The 21237-nt window shown below is 42.6% G+C and overlaps 1 protein-coding gene across 2 annotated transcripts in view; it reads right to left on the bottom strand.

The window, feature by feature from the left end:
* Positions 1 to 1691: 1691 nt before the first annotated feature.
* POMK (protein O-mannose kinase) overlaps positions 1692 to 21237 on the bottom strand; it is a 46953-nt gene continuing 27407 nt past the window's right edge. For both annotated transcript variants that reach the window (XM_024251045.3, XM_009243773.4), the window contains one exon: positions 1692 to 10232. In XM_024251045.3, coding sequence (XP_024106813.2) covers positions 9462 to 10232 — 771 coding nt within the window. In that variant the 3' untranslated portion in view covers positions 1692 to 9461. The remainder of the gene's footprint in view (positions 10233 to 21237) is intronic.

Here is a 21237-nt window from a genome sequence, read left to right as displayed (position 1 = left end):
AGAACAAAGCTGGAGGCATCACACTACCTGACTTCAAACTATACTACAAGGCTACAGTAACCAAAACAGCATGGTACTGGTACCAAAACAGAGATATAGATCAATGGAACAGAACAGAGCCGTCAGAAATAATGCCACATATCTACAAGTATCTGATCTTTGACAAACCTGACAAAAACAAGAAATGGGGAAAGGATTCCCTATTTAATAAATGGTGCTGGGAAAACTGGCTAGCCATATGTAGAAAGCTGAAACTGGATCCCTTCCTTACACCTTATACAAAAATCAATTCAAGATGGATTAAAGACTTAAATGTTAGACCTAAAACCATAAAAACCCTAGAAGAAAACCTAGGCATTACCATTCAGGACATAGGCATGGGCAAGGACTTCATGTCTAAAACACCAAAAGCAATGGCAACAAAAGCCAAAATTGACAAATGGGATCTAATTAAACTCAAGAGCTTCTGCACAGCAAAAGAAACTACCATCAGAGTGAACAGGCAGCCTACAAAATGGGAGAAAATTTTCGCAACCTACTCATCTGACAAAGGGCTAATATCCAGAATCTACAATGAACTCCAACAAATGTACAAGAAAAAAACAAACAACCCCATCAAAAAGTGGGCGAAGGACATGAACAGACACTTCTCAAAAGAAGACATTTATGCAGCCAAAAAACACATGAAAAAATGCTCACCATCACTGGCCATCAGAGAAATGCAAATCAAAACCACAATGAGATACCATCTCACACCAGTTAGAATGGCAATCATTAAAAAGTCAGGAAACAACAGGTGCTGGAGAGGATGTGGAGAAATAGGAACACTTTTACACTGTTGGTGGGACTGTAAACTAGTTCAACCCTTGTGGAAGTCAGTGTGGCGATTCCTCAGGGATCTAGAACTAGAAATTCCATTTGACCCAGCCATCCCATTACTGGGTATATACCCAAAGGACTATAAATCATGCTGCTATAAAGACACATGCACAGGTATGTTTATTGCGGCATTGTTCACAATAGCAAAGACTTGGAACCAACCCAAATGTCCAACAATGATAGACTAGATTAAGAAAATGTGGCACATATACACCATGGAATACTATGCAGCCATAAAAAATGATGAGTTCACGTCCTTTGTAGGGACATGGATGAAATTGGAAATCATCATTCTCAGTAAACTATCGCAAGAACAAAAAACCAAACACCGCATATTCTCACTCATAGGTGGGAATTGAACAATGAGAACACATGGACACAGGAAGGGGAACATCACACTCTGGGGACTGTTGTGGGGTGGGGGGAGGGGGGAGGGATAGCATTGGGAGATATACCTAATGCTAGATGACGAGTTGGTGGGTGCAGCGCACCAGCATGGCACATGTATACATATGTAACTTACCTGCACATTGCGCACATGTACCATAAAACCTAAAGTATAATAATAATAATAATAATAATAAAAGAAAAAAAAAAAAAACAGCTAAAATTTAATGGGCTGAAATAAATAACAAGTGTTGGCAAAGATGTGGATCAAATAGAACTCATACATCTCTAGTGGGAAAATAAAATGGCACAACTACTTTGGTAAACAGTTGGAAGTATATGATATTAAACATATACTGACATATAACCATCTGACCAATCAGGTATTTGCTCAAGACTAATGAAAACATATGTCTACACAAAGACTTATATTTTAAGGTTAACAGCAGTTTTATTCATAACAACCCAAAACTGGAAACAATGCAATATCCATCAGCAGATAAATAAAGAGTGTGGTACATACATACAATGGAATAACTACGCACCAATAGATATAACCTACTGATACATGCAACAACATAGATGAACCTCAAAAATATTACACTGAACAAAAGCAGACAGACACAAAAAATATAAACTACACTATATTACTATATTCTATGGTTTGAATATTTGTGTCCCTCCAAAATTCATGTTGAAACTTAATCTGCAATGCAATAGTATTAAGAGGTGGGGTCTTTGGAGGTGATTAGGTCATGAGAGCTCTTCCCTGGTGAATGAGCTTAAGCCCTTTATGAGAGGGGCTGCACACAGCATTTGCCCCCACTTTTTTTTTTTTTTTTGCCCATCTGCCCCTTCTACCATGTGAGGACAGTGTTCAAAGCACCATCTTCAAATTAGAAACTGGGCCCTCAGACACAAACCTGCTAGTACCTTGATCATAAACTTTTCAGCATCCAGAACTGTAAGAAATAAATTCCTATAATTTATAAATTACCCAGTCTCAGGTATTTTGTTATAGCACCACAAATAGACTTAGACACTGTATGATTCCATTACTGGAACTCTAGAAAATAAATTCTAATCTTTCTAAAAAGATAGGAAAGAGTCATTGCTTGGAGCCAGCAGAGGGGAAAGGATTGATTGGGATGGGACACATAGGAAATTGCCAGTGTGATAGAAATGTTTTGTCTCTTTATCTATGAGGATAGTGACACAAGTACATAAATGTATTAAAACCCATTGAAATATACACTTAAAACTGTTGCATTTTATTATATAAAACAATGAGTAAATAAGCTAAGTTTTTAAAAACTCAATAATGTTTCTTCCTGGAGTCAAGAATGACTATGAGGTTTCTGGCTTAGGAAATCAGATGTATGCTGTGCCACATACAGATGAGGAAACACAGAAGCAGATTTTGAAGAAAGAAAAGTTATCTGGGAAATCTTGAGCTTGAGATGTTCTTTAGAAAAATGTTCATTCAAATCTCTTCTCCATTTATTAACTGGACTGTTTGGTTTCTGTATTGAATTACAGGAGTTCTACATGTACACTGGATATCAATTCCTTATTAGATATATGACCTGCAAATAAAATAGATGTAAAGGTCGAGAGAAATAGGAATTTGGGGAAAATCAGCACATATATGGCAAGTGAATTCACGGCAGAGAATGAGATCACCCAGGTAATGTGTGTAAGGCTGAGAACAGAACCTTCAGGAGCACCAGGGATGGACAGAGACTGAGAAGAAGCCACAGTGACAGGAGGAAAACTAGGAGAGTATGATGTCACAGAAGCCAAGGCTTGTATATTACAAGGAGGAAACAACAAGATTATCCACTCAACTAAGCTACCCAGTCCTTAGTAACCCAGTGACAGCAGTTTCAGGGCAGTGGTAGTAGCAAAGGTCCAAATGCCTTGGTTAGAGGAGTCAAGGGAATATAAAGAAGTGTAGGCATTTCAACAAATAATGCTGGGATACCTGGACAGCCAAATGCAAAAGAATGATGTTTGACAGTGACTTTACATCATATACAAAAATTAAGTCAAAGATCTTAATGGCTCAAAGACCTTAATGTAATAGCAAAAACTATAAAATTCTTAGAAGAAAACATAGGAGTAAATCTTCATGACCTTGGATTTGGCAGTGGATTCTTAGATGCAACACCAAAAGCATGAGCAACCAAAGAAAAATGTAGATACATTTGACTTCATAAAAATTTAAAACTTTGTGTATTAAAAGACACTACCAAGAAAGTGAAGACAACCCACCTGGGAGAAAATATCTGCAAATCATATATCTGATAAGGGACTAGTATAAGGAATACAAAAAGAACTCCTACAACTCAACAACAAAAAAAACCCTGATTTTTAAATGGACAAATTAAAAAATTGGCAAAAAATCTGAATAGACATTTCTCCCAGGAAGATATACAAATAGCCAATAAGCATATGAAAAGGTATAACATCCTTAGTCATCAGGAAAATGCACATCAAAACCACAGTGAGTCCTGTGTTCATGTACTGGAAGACTTAATAGTGGTAAGATGTCAACACTACCCAAAGCACTCTACAGATTCAATGCAGTATCTATCAGACTCCTAATGGCAGAATTCCAGAAATAGAAAAATCCATCTAAAATGCATATGGAATCAGTGACTCAACAGCCAAAATAATCTTGAAAAAGAAAAAGTTGGAGGTCTCACACTTCTGAATTTCAAAAAATACTACAAAACTATGGTAATCAAAAAACCGTGAGCCTGGCACTCAACTCCTCCACAACAAAGGACCAAAAAAGCAAGTAGTTAACCACGTGTCAGGTAGAGCACCAAAGACAGAACACTATTCAACATGGAAGTGACAGGGAACTTCTGAGGCACAAAAGGAGCAGTAAATAAAGCAGCCAGCATGTCTTGGACTGGCTCAGAGGCAGGAGAGGAATCCCATTTCTGGGAAAAGAAAAGTCAAAGAACTGCAGGGGTCCACATTTGCAGCACAGATGCTGGCACCCACAGGGGATGCCGTCAGCCTTCACAGGCCCTGAGTCCAGTATATGGAGCTGCCTGGAATCCATGCAAATGTGTTCTTCCAGAAAGGGAATTCCACTGGACCCTACTCACATCCCAAGAAACATGCTGCTGTGGCACAGCACCATTTTAAGAGCCTAGCCCCCACCAGATTATATCCTGCCTTGGGGTCCAATAAGCCCCAGCAGTCCACATCCCTGGGCCCCCAAGAACATCCTCCCACATCCATCCAGAAGGTTGCAGTATCACAATCACCCAGCAATGCAGCCAGGTCCCCAGTACTCTGACCCATTAAGTGTCTTATATCCCAGGGAACAGGCAGTGTAGCACACCAGGGAGGCTACCTCAGGAAAAAGGGAAAAAGGGAGCCGAAGCTCCCAGAACCTGGGAGCCATCTTCCCAACACCAATGCCACCAACAAAACCTTGCCCCTTTCAGCAGGGCAACAGCATGCCTGTGGGCACCTTCAGGGGGCCTGAGGACCAGTGTGTCCATATGTGCCATCCAAGAACCTAAAGACAGGCCTGCTCCACCCACTGTCACCAGTGTTCTCCAGTGCCATCTTTCCCTCATGCCACTACTGGTGCCTATATGCTCTGTAGGGGGGCCTAACGACTGGCCCACCCCATCCAACACCACTGGTGCCCACGCACACAATCCCAAGGCCTGAACAGGCCTGCCCAATATACCACCACCAGTGCCCACCCAAGTGCATCATCTAGGGGGCTAGAAACTGTCCCATTCATCCTGCCACAGCTACTGCCAACAGCTATGATTGCCACCTGACAGTCCAGTGTCTAGCCCACTGCTGCTACTGCCACTGCCAGCACCATAAATGCTGCCTGGGGACTTGAGGACCAGCCCACCTGGGCCCCCCACTACCAGCACTTACACCAGCTGGGGTCCTGAGGACTAGCTTGCCCAGCCCATCGCCACCACAGCTAAAGCCTGCCCATGCCACCAAAAGGCCCAGGGACTGGCCCCTCTGGCATTCCTTTCCCCAGAAAAGCCTCACAACAGCCTCAACTAACAATGGCAACTTAAGCCACTGAGGACTCACAGTGACATGGTTACATGACACCAGTTACATTGGTTACAGCTGAAATCATTGAGCCTACACTCCTGTGCTCACCAGAATCAAAACCAAAACATCCTAATCACAACCACAACTACAGATACGCCTACAAAAAAGTCTTTCCTTATGAAAGCCTATCCATAAAATTGGAAAAAGCAAGGACACAAGAAACATGAAAAAGCAAGGAAACCTGATACCTCCAAAGAGACACAATAATTCTCCAGTAACAGATTCAAAAGAAAAGGAAATCTATAAAAATGCCAGAAAAGGAATTCAAAATAATGATCTTAGGGAAACTCAGCAAGTTGCAAGGGAACACAGATAATACAAAGAAAGTAGGAAAACAATTCATGATCTGAATAAGACAGTCAGTAGAGATAGATATAGAAAAATAACCAAACAAATCCTGGAACTGAAAAATTCAATGAATAAAATTAAAAAATGCAACTGAGAGCTTCAAAAGTACACTAGATAAAGCAAAACAAAGATTTTCTGAACCTGAAGATAGGTCTTTTGAAATAACCCAGTCAGACCAAATAAATATTTAAATTCTGAGTGTTTCAGGAAAGAGAAGGGAAGAGACACAGAAAACCTATTTAGCAAAATAATAGTCAAACATTTATTAAGTCTTGCAAGAGATACAGACATCCAGATACAGGATGTTCAGTAATCCCAAAAAAGATTCAAACCAAAAAGGTCTTCTACAAGGCACATTACAATCAAATTGTCAAAAGTCAAAGACAGAATTCTAAAAACAGCAAAAGTAAAGCATCAAGTCACTTATAAGAGAATTTCCTGTTTAAAAAAAAAAAAAAAAACTTACAGGTCAGGAAAGAATGGGATAATATATATTACAGTGCTGAAATAAAAAAAACTGCCAGCCAAGAATATTAAACTAAGTAAAGCTAACCTTCAAAATTGAAGGACAAATAAAGTCTTTCCCAGACAAGTAAAAACTGAGAGGAGGACCCCAGGCCCTCAGAGGAGCCTCACAGTGTGGCATTATACAGGTCCTGTGAGGGAACACCATCAAGGGTCCCTCAGGGTTGAGGAGTCGCCTCTGGCATCCCAGGACAACTAGCGATTGCACCCAAGGCAGGAGGAGCAACAGGAGGGCTGCCAAGGTCCAGTTGGAGGCTCAGGTCATGCCCACCCAGGAAATGGAACATGGAGAAAAGGATCCAGAAACTGATGAGCACAGGGAAAGAAAACCTTTTTCAGAACAGATGAGGAAGACAAAGGGGTTGATGTAGAGAACTACAAGTAATTGTAGCTGCCATTAAACGGGGTCTTGCTGCAAAAAGAAAAAGGCTTCAAAAGTATAAAAAAGCTTGCATCAACACCGAGAACATAACTGAATGTTATTTTGAGAACACAAAATGCAGAAACGGAATTATAGATATCCTATACAGTTGCTGACTTTGCTTCAAGAATACAACATAGACATGTAGAAGACTGAGGAGAGGAAGAAAAACTAATTAAAATATTTCAAGAGCAACAAAAGAAGTGGCAACAAGTTAGCATTTTTAGGAGACAGCAAATGAAAGAGATTAAGCTGCTATATGAGCAATTCATGAAGACTATCATGAAAGAACTCTTTTCAGTGAAGAAAGTCAACTTAAATCGCCAAGTTCCAAGATAAAATTGTGTCAGAGACACTGCAGCAAGAGTTGGCACTAATTCATAACTTCAGCTACACTAAACCACATGACAGTATCTGATATTCTTGTATAAATCAGTTTATTTCCTCTATCATTAGTCTGTTAAATGCCAGACCTCGTTTCTGTGGTCTACTGAATGAATCCTAGGCAGTTCTGTGAGAAAGCAGCAATTGCACAGTTATATACACGGTCCGTTAAATTTTAACATTAATGATAATTTAGTTTAAAAAAAAAAATACTGGCCAGGCACGGTGGCTCACACCTGTAATCCCAGCACTTTGGGAGGCCGAGGCAGGTGGCTCACAAGGTCTGAGGCAGGCAGATCACAAGGTCAGGAGATCGAGACCATCCTGGCTAACATGGTGAAACCCCATCTCTACTAAAGATACAAAAAATCAGCCGGGTGTGGTGGCGGGCACCTGTGGTCCCAGCTACTTGGGAGGCTGAGGCAGGAGAATGGCGCGAACCCGGGAGGCGGAGCTTGCAGTGAACAGAGGTCGTGCCACTGCATTCCAGCCTGGTGACAGAGTAAGACGCCATCTCAAAAAAAAAAAAAACAGGGAAATCATCACAACTAGATCAGCCCTACAAGAAATGCTTAAGGGAATCCCACATCTGGAAGAGAAAGACACCATACTGAGGCAGGAAATTAAAGAAAGAAAAATAAAATTAAAAAGAGAAAAACAAGCTTTCTATATTAGGCTGACTCATCCCAAAGGCAGTAACAGGCAAAGCCTGGACCCAGGCAAAGCCTCGATAACATTATCAAATAAGCAAAGGCTCAAAGGAATGTGCTCCGGAGACTCTCCCAGCACTCCCTCAACACAGGGAGAAGAAAACAAATTTTCCTTTCCCCTATGAGTAAACATATGAGTTTATATATTCCTGTTTTCTGTAACCAGTAACTTCAAGTACTCTGTTTTATCTAAGCAGCACAGTGAAGGTTGTAAGACATGCCTGAGCAGGCCTGGGCTGCGGCAGTCTGGGTGCCATAGCAAACGTTATGAGATAAGCCCATGCAAGGCTCTTTTGAGCAAGCCTAGATAACAGCCATGTGAGCTGCACAGCAAGGGTCATATGTAATTCTGGCTCATGAACCTGTCACAGTTTGATTAGCTGCCTTTGTTCTGCCTCTGTATCTTTGCTTCACACCACTGTAAGCTTGTTTCAAGCTAGCCCACCCCCTTTTAGAAGTGTGTATAAAAGTCAAGTGCTGTCTTTGTCTGGGCCCAGTTTTTGGATGTTAATCAGCTGGGTCTGAGTGCACTCAATAAAAATCCTCTTATCTCACCCCATGGTCTCTCCAGTCCTCCTTCATTCCCACATTAATACCACCCTGAACACACCCAATCTCATCTGATCTTCAGACAGGATGGTACCTACCATCATGAAAACAAACAAAGGCTTAAAACTCACTAGTAGAGCAGAAACACAAATGAGAAAAAGGAATCAAACATTATGACTATTAAAAAAACCACCAAATTGTAAAGTAAACAATACAAAAGAAGATAGGTGAAATTCCATCTCTACTAAAAATACAAAAATTAGCTGGGTGTGGTGGTGGGCCCCTGTAATCCCAGCTACTTGGGAGGTTGAGGCAGGAGAATTGCTTGAACTTGGGAGGCAGAGGTTGCAGTGAGCCGAGATCCTGCCACTGCACTCCAGCCTGGGAGACACAGCCACACTCTGTCTCAAAATAAAAAATAAAAATAAATTTAAAAGATAGGAAAAAATATATACAAGATAATCAGAAAACAAAAGCACAGGACTAAGTCCTCACCTATCAATAAAAACCCAGAATGTAAATAATTTAAATTCTCCAATTAAAATAATAGACTGGCTGAATGGATTTTAAAAAAAAAAGATTCAACTATATGTTACCTATAACAAACTCACTTCACATGTAAAAACACATAAAGACTGAAAGTGAACAGATGGAAAAAAATATTCCATGCAAATTTAAACCAAAAATGTGCAGGAGTAGCTATACTTATACATAATAGACTAAGTCAGAAAACATAAAAAGGGACAAAGAAGATCATTACATAATGATAAAGGGATCAATTCAGCAAAAGGATGTAACAATTTTAAATATATATGCACCCAATACCAAAGCACTCACATGTATAAACAAACACTATTAGAGCTAAAGAGAGAGGCAGATCCTAATACCAAAAAAGGCAGGGGATTTTAATGCTTCACTTTCAGTACTGGACAGATCATCTAGACAGAAACATCAGACTTAATCTGCATTATTGTATGTATGTGGAATACATACAAACATACATGTGGATGTGGACAACGAACCACATGGCTAAGCCATAAAAAACAATAAAACACGAAACTCAGGCAAAAAACTCCACCATCAGAGTAGAATGCTGTAACTTCCATTCAGCCCTTCAATCCCACCTTCATTGGCTGGACTGGTTTTCACAGCATCTCTCTTGCCTGAGACATCATGGCATCTCTAAGTGTATCCAAGACCTTCTGGTAGGTCTCCAGAACGTCCTGGGCAGTGGGTCTTTCTGAGGGAGTCTGACTCTTGCATGCTTTGTGAATATCAAACAAATGGAATCGGACCATATCACTCCCTTCAATGTGCCCCAGAAGGAAACCGGAGATGTCTGGGATCCTCCAAATGTCAATCTTCTCGTCATATGAGGGCATGAGATCATCGCGGAAAGGCACGTCCTCTCCATAGGGCCACAGTTGCTCTGGAGCCACAAAATCCCCATGCAGCTCCCTGTGACCGCACTTCACCAGCATCCCGGAGCTGTGGTTCACCAGGGGTAAGGCGTCCAAGTCATTTGCCAAAATGCTAAAGTTGCTTGTTAGCAGATACTGGGACAGTGTCTTCGGCAGGTCGTTGGAGTCGCACATGACCCGCGTGCCCACGGGGCTGTGGTGCAGGTAATTAATGATGCTGACATAGTCCATGGCCAGCTCCAGCCTGTGCTGCCACGTGTTCACATTTTGGTACTTTGAAAGGTTTAGTGTTTCTTCCAGGTTACTCAAGGAACCTAGAGGGTGATATTCAGTAAGAATAGTGTTGTCATCCTCACAATAGCCAAGCAGCGTGACAACATGTGTGCCTTGTAGAGATTTCAGCATCTGCAGTCCATGGAGGAAATCATCTTTCATCTCCAGGCTGGTGAGCCGTGAGAGAGCAACTTTGTGCTCCTTCCACTCAGACAGAAAGACCTGCAACAAAGCCATAGAGAACATCAGGCCTGAACTCTCACCTAATTTAGTGACCAAAGAACAACAAATATCTTTTAAGTGGCAGGTGTTCTGCAGAAAATACAGAAATTAACAAGGTGCAGACCCCATCGTAGAGCTGCTCTCCGTCTAGTTATGAAGAGAGACCGATGAGCAAACACAGCATTCAGCAAGGCAAGTGCCACATTAGTGCGTGGAACCTCAGGGCAGGAAGTGATTGCCTCTGGGCAGGACACTGAGAGCTGCTGCAGAGAGTGCTGGAAGGCATTGGGAAGCTGGTCTCATAGAACGAGGGGGACCTGCAGATTCGATGTGGGGCAGGGGAGTGCTAGCTCAGGAGGGAAGACTCCATATAACTGCATGGCAGGGAGGAGTGGCAAGTAGACTGCCAGTTCCAATGGACCACCGCACAGTGGGTGGGGAGGAAGAAGAGGCAGGGGAGTGGACTGGAAAAGTGGGTAAGTGTGGAGACCCCGAAAAGCCTGCATGAGGGCGTAGAGCTCTGCCTATCACATGTAACAATGTTACTCATTAATTTTAAAAGGTGGCATAGTAAATCACAAATAGGAATATTTATATGTAAGAAAAACATTTTTACATGTTCTGTGGTTTGGTGTTACTTCAGCTGTAAAGGCAGGAGCTGAAATGCTACATAAACACGAGACCTTCTCATAGAGTCCACAGCTAATAGAAGAGCAAGTGCACATTTCTGCCTTGGATTTCCACCTTTCATTTGCTTGCAGGAAGCACTGTAATTAAAGAAAGAACCTCTGATCTTTTGCTTAAATCCCAAGAGAAGGCACAAGATTACAAAAGAGAAAGCAGGCTCAGGACTCAGGGGATTCCTGCCCCAGGCTCATTCTGCAAGCAGTGTGCCATGTCATCGTTCAAATAAAGGTTATTGTTTCCAAATCAGTTTTTCGCATTATTTATCAAGAGACTCTAACATCTAAATCTAAGGCAATAATCGGAAATAGGTAAGAAGCTCCAGGAATAAAAATCTAACATTATTTATAAAAGCATAAACCGAAACTTATCAAAAGATGGCAGCAGCATGATCAACATAGTGAGAACCCATCTCTACAAAACATTTTTTAGAAACTAGCAGGGTGGGCCAGGCGTGGTGGCTCACACCTGTAATCCCAACACTTTGGGAGGCCAAGGCGGGTGGATCACCTGAGGTCAGGAGTTCAAGACCAGCCTGACCAACATGGAGAAACCCTGTCTCTACTAAAAATACAAAATTAGCCAGGCGTGGTGGTGCATGCCTGTAATCCCAGCTACCTGGGAGGCTGAGGCAAGAGAATCACTTGAACCCGGGAGGCAGAGGTTGTCGTAAGCCAAGATCACGCCACTGCGCTCCAGCTTGGGCAACAAGAGTGAAACTGTCTCAAAAAAAAAAAAAAAAAAAGAAATTAAGAAACTAGCAGGGTGTAATGGAGCGTACATGTACCCCCAGCTACTCAGGGGAGGCTGAGGTGGGAGGATCATTCAAGCCAAGGTGGTCGAAACTGCAGTGAGCAATAATCACATTACAGCACAGCTGGGTGACACAGTGAAAACTTATCTCAAAAAAACAAAAACAAAAAAAATATATATATATACACATACACCTATCTATCATGTGGTCACCAAAATGTATATATTTATAGAGTTATAACAGATAAAAGTAATGGTACGGCTGGGTGCAGTGGCTCACACCTATAATCCCAGCACTTTGGGAGGCCAAGGCAGGCAGATCACCTGAGGTCAGGAGTTGGAGACCAGCCTAGCCAACATGGCAAAACCTAAAACCTAAAACCTCTACTAAAAATACAAAATTAGCCGGGCATGGTGGTGCATTCCTGTAATCCCAGCTACCTGGGAGGCTGAGGCAAGAGAATCACTTGAACCCGGGAGGCAGAGGTTGTCGTAAGCCAAGATCACGCCACTGCGTTCCAGCTTGGGCAACAAGAGTGAAACTGTCTCAAAAAAAAAAAAAAAAAAAGAAATTAAGAAACTAGCAAGGTGTAATGGAGCGTACATGTACCCCCAGCTACTCAGGGGAGGCTGAGGTGGGAGGATCATTCAAGCCAAGGTGGTCGAAACTGCAGTGAGCAATAATCACATTACAGCACAGCTGGGTGACACAGTGAAAACTTATCTCAAAAAAACAAAAACAAAAAAATATATATATATATACACATACACCTATCTATCATGTGGTCACCAAAATGTATATATTTATAGAGTTATAACAGATAAAAGTAATGGTACGGCTGGGTGCAGTGGCTCACACCTATAATCCCAGCACTTTGGGAGGCCAAGGCAGGCAGATCACCTGAGGTCAGGAGTTGGAGACCAGCCTAGCCAACATGGCAAAACCTAAAACCTAAAACCTCTACTAAAAATACAAAATTAGCCGGGCATGGTGGTGCATTCCTGTAATCCCAGCTACTCAGGAGGCTGAGGCAGAAGAGTAGCTTGAACCCCAGGAGGTGGAGGTTGCGGAGAGCCAAGATCGCGCCATTGCACCTCCAGCCTGGATGAACAAGAGTGAAACTCCATCTCAAAAGAAAAAGCAATGTTACAAATGAGAAGTATACAAAACCGTTTATATAATATTGTTCCAACTGCATAAAACGGGACAAATTTAAATTACAGCACATGGAAATCAAAGGAAATATGCTAATGCCTTAGTTGTCTTTATGTGGTAAGATTCTGAGTGATTCTTTTTTCCTTCATGTCTTTTGGTGTTTTCCAAGATGAACATACATTACTTTTACAACTTAAATTTTTTAACTCAAAAATATACAAAATTTCAGAAAAACTGGCATTGGGAACTTAAAAAAAAAAAAAGAAAAAGAAATATTATATAAAATGGAGGTGGACCCAAGGACCATGAACATCTTTTCTGGATCTAAGAAGGGAGGTTCATTATGGAAAAACCCAGATAATTTTGATTGGCTCATAACATTCAAACGAAAACTCTTTCAAGACTCTCTAATCCTCATATTTGAGAAATTTCACTAAGGATAATAATTTCTATTAAAAAGCCGTTTTTTGGCCGGACACGGTGGCTCACGCCTGTAATCCCAGCACTTTGGGAGCCGAGGCAAGAGGATCACAAGGTCAGGAGATCGAGACCAGCCTGGCCACATGGTGAAACCCCATCTCTACTAAAAATACAAAAAAAAATTAGCTGGGCGTGGTGGCGCGTGCCTGCAGTCCCAGCTACTCGGGAGGCTGAGGCAGGAGAATCACTTGAACCCGGGAGACAGAGGCTGCATTGAGCCAAGATTGCACCACTGTACTCCAGCCTGGTTACAGAGTGAGATTTAATCTCAAAAAAAAAAAAAAAAAAAAAAAAAAAAAGCCATTTTTCACTCTGGCTGCTACATGCACTAAAAATTTCCTAAATTTTAAGGACTAGATAAGGCCACATTCTAAAAGTCCAAGATTTTTTAAAATTTTCATATTGAACACACGCTCTCCATAGATTTGTATCCCACTGAATCTGATAATTGGCTCTAATACAAACAATTGAGGTTTTGTTCAGATCCATGGCTTCCTTATGCCCACCTCTGCATGGTCACCACCAGCACTGGCAATGGCTTTGGTTTTCTAGGCCCATTTTTCACCTAAAAACAATGCTAGCTTTTGGGAAGCTGCTGCTACACATTCAACAATAAGTGGGGGGCCGGGCGCGGTGGCTCACACCTGTAATCCCAGCACTTCGGAAAGCGGAGGCAGGCGGATCACGAGGTCAGGAGATCGAGACCATCCTGGCTAACACGGTGAAATCCCGTCTCTACTAAAAATACAAAAAATTAGCTGGGCGTGGTGGCAGGTGCCTGTAGTCCCAGCTACTCAGGAGGCTGAGGCAAGAGAATGGCAGAATGGCATGAACCCTGGAGGCGGAGCTTGCAGTGAGCCGAGATCACGCCACTGCACTCCAGCCTGGGTGACAGAGCGAGACTCCATAACAACAACCAAAAAAAAAAAACAGTAAGTTGTGGAGGCTCAGCCACAGGCCCCAGGGCTCCTGAGCCCTCATTTATGTCTAATTCATTTTTGTTTCAGATAAATGAAAATTATTAAATATTATTATGAAATACTATTAGTCTTTGAGATCACACACAAATATTTGAATCCTCCAATATAAAAAATTGCTAGTCATGGACTGTTTAAGAATCATTTCTCACAACCTCTAATTTAGCTGCTTTTAATCATTTTCTAAAAGACTTTTATTTGGAAAGAACAGTTAAAATACTTTACCTTTTTTATTATAAAATTAATCATAAACATTTTTCTTGGTAAAAACTCAAATACAGAGGATAGGCAGGATGTCTCCATGCCCTCAGTTTTACTTCCCAAACCAAAGGAAACCTGGTAACTGGCTGTTATCCTCCCAGAAGTTTTTCTATACCTTTATGTATTAATGTACACTTGTAAAACAGCATTTGGGTTTGCTGTTATACTAATGGCGTTATAACATACATACATTGAAGCTTTTTTTTTCATTTAACTGAGCCTCAGAAATCCTTTCCATATATACATGTAGATCTAGGCCATTCTTTTTAGAGCTGAGTAATGTTTCATAGTGTGGGCATAATACCTACGCTTGTGTATTTCCAGTAAGGTTTTATAGATAATACTACCTTTTTTCTTTAAAGTATAATATAATAAAAATACAAGGAATTTGGAATGGATGCTGTCAAAATAGATTGGATTCTTTCTTAGATTATTATGTAGCTATAATTTTGTAAAGACCTTTAATAAGATCTTATATGATCTATTTCTAAAGACCTGGACATTTAAGTTAGTCCCTTTTCTAATGACAATGTTACAGTGTATATATAGCCTTATATTTACATGTCTATGCACATGCACAAATATTTTATAAGCTAGGTAAGTAGACAGATTTACCGAATGAGAATATCTATTGCCATCATTACCCTCCAAAGCCTGTGCTAGCATGCACTTTCACCAGCAGCGCATGAGAGAATCTTAGGAATACACCCTTAGTCACACCAGATTATTACCACTGTTTGTAATTTGTGCCAATCAATGGATGAAAATACCTTACTCTTCTAATTTGTATTTCCCTGATTACTAATCAGGCTAGGCATTTGTCACCTTTTTACGCATTTCTGTATTTCTGCTGTCAAAAGTCTGTTCACTGTCCTTTATCCAATTTTCTATAGGGTTGTCTGCCTCGTGCTTATTAATTACTGGGAGCTCTTTATATATACTTGACCCTTGAACAACACGGGTTTGAACTGTGCAGTTCCACTTACACACAAATTTTCTTCTGCCTTTACCACCCCTTGGATACCAAGACCAACCTCTCCCTTTCCTCCTCCTCCTCAGCCCACTCACTGTGAAAAAATCAAGGATAAAGACCTTTGTGATGGATGATGGATCCACTTCCACTTAAAGAACAGTAAATGTATTTTTTCTTATGATTTTTCTTAATAACATTTCTCTATTGTCAGGCCTCTGAGCCCAAGCCAAGCCATCGCATCCCCTGTAACTTGCACGTATACGCCCAGATGGCCTGAAGTAACTGAAGAATCACAAAAGAAGTGAATATGCCCTGCCCCGCCTTAACTGATGACATTCCACCACAAAAGAAGTGTAAATGGCCAGTCCTTGCCTTAACTGATGATATTCCACCACAAAAGAAGTGAAAATGGCCGGTCCTTGCCTTAAGTGATGACATTACCTTGTGAAAGTCCTTTTCCTGGCTCATCCTGGCTCAAAAATCTCCCCCACTGAGCACCTTGCGACCCCCACTCCTGCCCGCCAGAGAACAAACCCCCTTTGACTGTAATTTTCCTTTACCTACTCAAATCTTATAAAAACGGCCCCACCCTTATCTCCCTTCGCTGACTCTCTTTTCGGACTCAGCCCGCCTGCACCCAGGTGATTAAAAGCTTTATTGCTCACACAAAGCCTGTTTGGTGGTCTCTTCACACGGACGTGCATGAAATCTATCTTACTTTAAGAATACAGTATATAATACTTATATAAAGTACAGTTAACCAACTATGATATCAGTAGTAGGCTTTCAGTTGTTAAGTTTTTAAGGAATCAAACAGTATAAGCAGATTTCTTATTATGTGGGGGGTCAGTGCCCCTAATCTCCACATTGTTCAAGGGTCAATGTATTACCTATGAGATCCTTTATTACAAATGTAAAAGACAAGATCCAGAAAATAATTAGGCCAGACACAGTGGCTCACACCTGTAATCCTAGCACTTTGGGAGGCCGAGGCAGGAGGACTACTTGAGCCCAGAATTCGAGACCAGCCTGGGCAACATAACAAGATCTCAACTCTTTAAAAAAAAAATTGTTTTAATTAGCCAGGCATGGTGGCACACGCCTGTGGTCCCAGTTACTCAAGAAGCTGAGGTGGGAGGATCACTTGAGTTTGAGGTTGCAATAAGCTATGATCGCACCACTGCACTCCAGACTGAGCAAAAGAGAGAGACTCTGTCTCTAAAAAGAAAAAGAGAATAATTAACTTAGTTAATGTGGTCTTACAATAATTTAACTGCTATGTAGTCAAATGTGTCTTCATTATGTCAATAAACATAAATCCCTACCACCATGAAATTTACATACTAGTGCAGGAGGCAAACAATGAATAAAGTAAATAGGAAACGTATAAAGTATATTGGAAAGAGAAATGCGCTTTAGAGAAAAATTAAGCAGGGATGGTTTGCAATTTTAAACAGGGTTGAAGGACTTCTCACTGGGGAGGCCTTTGAGCAAGACTGTGAAGGAGGTAAGGGAAGGAACCATTTGTTATTTGTGGAACTACAGCCCAGACAGAAAACAGCAAGGGCCAAGGGCCCTGGAGTGGAAGCATGCCCACAGGCTTCCAGAACAGCATGGCTCTGATGCTGGAGTAGACCGGACAGGGACTGTGGAGCAGGTGAGAGCTGGAGGGAGGCTGTTAAGTCTCGCAGGGCCTTGTCGTTGCAAGGGCTCTTTTACTCAGAATGAGACAGAGAGCACCAAAGGATTTTGAGCAGAGGAGTGACACTATTTGACCAATAATTTAGAAGAGGCATTCTGAGTGCTGTGTTGAGAATAGACTGAAGAGGTAGGGAGCAAGTGTGAAGCAGAAAGACCATTTTTGGAGGCTGGTGAAACAATGTAGTAAGTCCAGGGTCAGGGTGGTTTGGGGGGCTGGGCTGGGTCCTGGTGCAAGCCTGAGGAGTGGTCAAATTCCAGGTCTCTTCTGAAAGTAGAAACAATGTAACTTGCTGATGTACTGAATGTGGATGAGAGAGAGGTCAGGATGTTGACCAGACAGGTGGCCCGAACAGCAGGACTGATGGAGTTAGGAAATAATAAAAGGTGAGTAGGCTCTGAGGGAGATCTGGGACGTGGTGAGTTTGAGAAGCCTCTCAGAAACCCCAGGTACATGTCGGGTAGGCAGCTGGATAGAAAAGTTCAGGGAAGCAGTCTCTGCACAGATGAAGCCAGAAGGCTGGATGAGGTCACCCGGGGTGCGAGCACGGAAGACGAGAGGTCCAGGGTTAGAAGGGATGGAAGGGATGAGGAGGCAGAGCTGGCAAGAGGCCGAGAAGTGGACACTATTCCTCCATGCTTTAAACAGACTGTTCATGTAACATCTTTCCAGAAGGTAAGCATTAAATATAGCCTCGAACATTAAGACATCACAAGGGATCCTCCCAAAGGTTACACAAAATTAGAGCTACAAAATAATGTAAGAGAAAGAATAAAATCCACTCTTCTGACAGGATCCAACCTATACTGTATGGATTTTTAATGTACTATACAACAGGTCCTTCAATAAGTCATTTCATCATAACGATGAGAAAAAAAAAATTGACTCCTGGCTCTGCTATAATCTTTCTTCTTACTATTCCTGTTGCCTCAAATCTACATTCCAGACTTTGAGCAGCTCCCCTGACACAAGGGTACTGTGTCCTTGAGATGACTGGGAGAGTGCATAACTGGTTCTTTTAATGTAATCTTGGGTTTAAAAATCTCAAAGCGATCAATCTCCAACCGTATTCCCAGGGAATAAATTGGGGAGAGAGAAAGCAGCAAGAGGAGAAGGGAACTTCTGCTTTGTACTTCACCTCCTACTGAATATTTGAATTGAATGTACTGTTTTTATAATTAAAAAAAAAAAAAGAATAAAGAAAAAGCAAGGAGTCAATGTGTCTTTCACAAACCAATTAGTGTAGCCATGGAGCAAAGCTACCTACTGTTCTCGGTAGAGGACACGATGCTCCTGACAATTCCAAAGATGACTGTGCATTTAAAAGATGACTGTGCATGGGCCAGGCGGGGTGGCTCACACCTGTAATCCCAGCACTTTGTGAGGGAGAGGCAGGCGGATCACGAGGTCAGGAGATCAAGACCATCCTGTTCAACATGGTGAAACCCTGTTTCTACTAAAAATACAAAAATTAGCTGGGCATGGTGGCGCAGGTGCCTGTAATCCCAGCTACTCAGGAGGCTGCGGCAGGAGAATCACTTGAACCAGGGAGTCGGAGGTTGCAGTGAGCCGAGATCACGCCACTACACTCCAGCCTGGTGACAGACCAAGACTCCATCTCAAAAAAAAAAAAAAAAAAAAAAAAAAGATAACTGTGCATGGTGAACAGCAAAAGAAGCAGAGAGACCTGTGGAAGGCAAGAGATGAGGACTTACTGAAGATGGGCCAGTGGGCAGAGATTATCAAACACATGTGGGACGCATTGTGAAAAAAGAATGGATGGAACTGCTCTTGGCCTAACTGAAGGGGGAATGGAAGGACTCAAGGTGACTCCCAGGTTTCTGGCTTGAGCAACCGGGTGGGAAGCAATGCCATTTGCTGAGCCAGAGAAGGCTGGGAGAACAGGTTTCAGAGGGGAAAATATCACAAGTTCCACGCTGGACATGCGGAGACACCGAAGATACCTCCAAGTAGAGATGCCCAATAAGTATTGAGACATACAAATCTGTAGCTCAGGGTAGAGGTACAGGCTGGGGACAGAAACTTGGGAGTCACCGACATATGAAATGTATTTACAGCAACAGCACTAGACTCCATCACCTAGGAGCAGATCTAAAGAAGACTCAAGAAGACGGTCCAGGAAGGAGCCTCGAGGAAGGTTTCTTGCATCAGCACTGTTCACATTCAGTCCAGATAACGGCTGAGGGGCCAGGGCCATCCTGTGGGTTACAGGATGTGTAGCAGCATCCCTGGCCTCTAACCACTGGATGCTGGTAGCAACCCCCACTCCCCAGCTGTGACAACCACAGATGTCTCCACACATTGCTAAATGGCCCCCTGAGGAGCAAGATTGCTTCTCGTTGAGACCCAGTGAGATGAGGGACAGAAGTCAGCAAAGGAGAGTAATTAGGAACTGCCAGGGAGGGAGGAAGAAAACAAAAAGCACGTGGTTCCCCTGAGAGCCAGGACTACAGGGAGACAAGTCAACTGGATCAAGAGCTGCTGAAAAGATCAAAGAAGAGGAGGACCGAGAAACGTCCAACCAGGAGTTGCTTATGGCCTTGATGAGGCCGATTCACTGGAGGGGTGGTGTCGGGAAGCCACACTGAGACAGGATAAAGGTGCAGCTGGGGGAAATGAGGTACAGACAGAGTCAGAGCAGCTCTACTACAAAGAAGGCAGAGGAAGGGCCTTGCTACAGTGGACAAGGCAAGACAAGGAACAGGATTTTCTTTTTTAAAGAGTATTTGTAACAGGAACAGGGATGGGTACTGAGCGGAAAAGACTGATGATGAGAGAGAGGAGGAGCTGAATGTGTGAAGTTGTGAGAAATCAGGGATTAGTCAGGTGTGGAGCACACACCTATAGTCCCAGCTACTCAGAAGGCTGAGGTGGGAGGATCCCTTGAGCCCAGAAGTTCAAGGTTGCAGTGAGCTATGACAGCACCACTGCACTCCAGTCTGGGCAACAGAGTGAGACCTTGTCTATAAAAAAAAAAAAAAAAAAAGAAAAAGAAAAAAAGAAATGAAAAAGAAGTCAAGGATGATACCTGAGCTGGCAGGTTTGTAGACCTGGTGGTAGGAAGGTGAGGATGTTCCCTTTGGGTGGCTTCTGTTTTCCTAACTTATTAAACAAGATCATGAGCTAAGACAAGGCAGCATGGGGGTATTTGAGGAAATATCTGTCTCAGAGAAGAGGAACAAAAACTCACTAAGGGAACAGAGTGAGACTATTGGGTGTGTGGGGCGCACATCTGAGGTCTGTGCTGTGCATTCGAAGCATGTGGCTGTGGGATTTCTCTCCTGCTCCTGTGTAGTGGCTCTAGTACAGATGCAGAGTCAGGTTCAACCAGGCTTGGGGCTGCTTTGGCCAGGCATGATGGAGAGAAAGGCACAAGGAAGTTGTTCCAGGTTTTTGCAAAAGAGTGATGAGATCAAAAGCCTGTGGAATCTCCGCTGGGTGAATGTGGGAGTGATGACAAGAGGGACTGTCAGAGATGGGATTGAGACGCTGGAGGTCGCCATGAGATTGAGCAATTGTTGGAGCAAGAGTGCTAGGAGAAGAGGTGGAGAGCAGAGTGGGGTGTCGTGAACTTTGGATATAGAAATTCCGGCCGGGCGCGGTGGCTCACGCCTGTAATCCCAGCACTTTGGGAGGCTGAGGCTCCAGATGGATCACGAGGACAGGAGATCGAGAGCATCCTGGCTAATATGGTGAAACCCCATCTCTACTAAAAATACAAAAAAAAAAATTAGCCAGGCATGGTGGCAGGTGCCCGTAGTCCCAGCTACTCGGGAGGCTGAGGCAGGAGAATGGCGTGAACCCAGGAGGCGGAGCTTGCAGTGAGCCGAGATCACGCCACTGCACTCCAGCCTGGGGGACAGAGCAAGGCTCTGTCTCAAAAAAAAAAAAAAGAAAAGAAGAAAAAAAGAAATTCCTATTGAAAAACCTATGCCTTCCAGCTTGCCAGAGTGAGGAGAGTGCCCCAATCAGAAATGGGTCACTTACAGGTCGGCTGTTCA

The sequence above is a fragment of the Pongo abelii genome, chromosome 7 (genome assembly GCF_028885655.2).
Source record: "Pongo abelii isolate AG06213 chromosome 7, NHGRI_mPonAbe1-v2.0_pri, whole genome shotgun sequence".
Taxonomy (NCBI): Eukaryota; Metazoa; Chordata; class Mammalia; order Primates; family Hominidae; genus Pongo; species Pongo abelii.
This window is presented reverse-complemented; position numbering and strand designations above follow the sequence as displayed.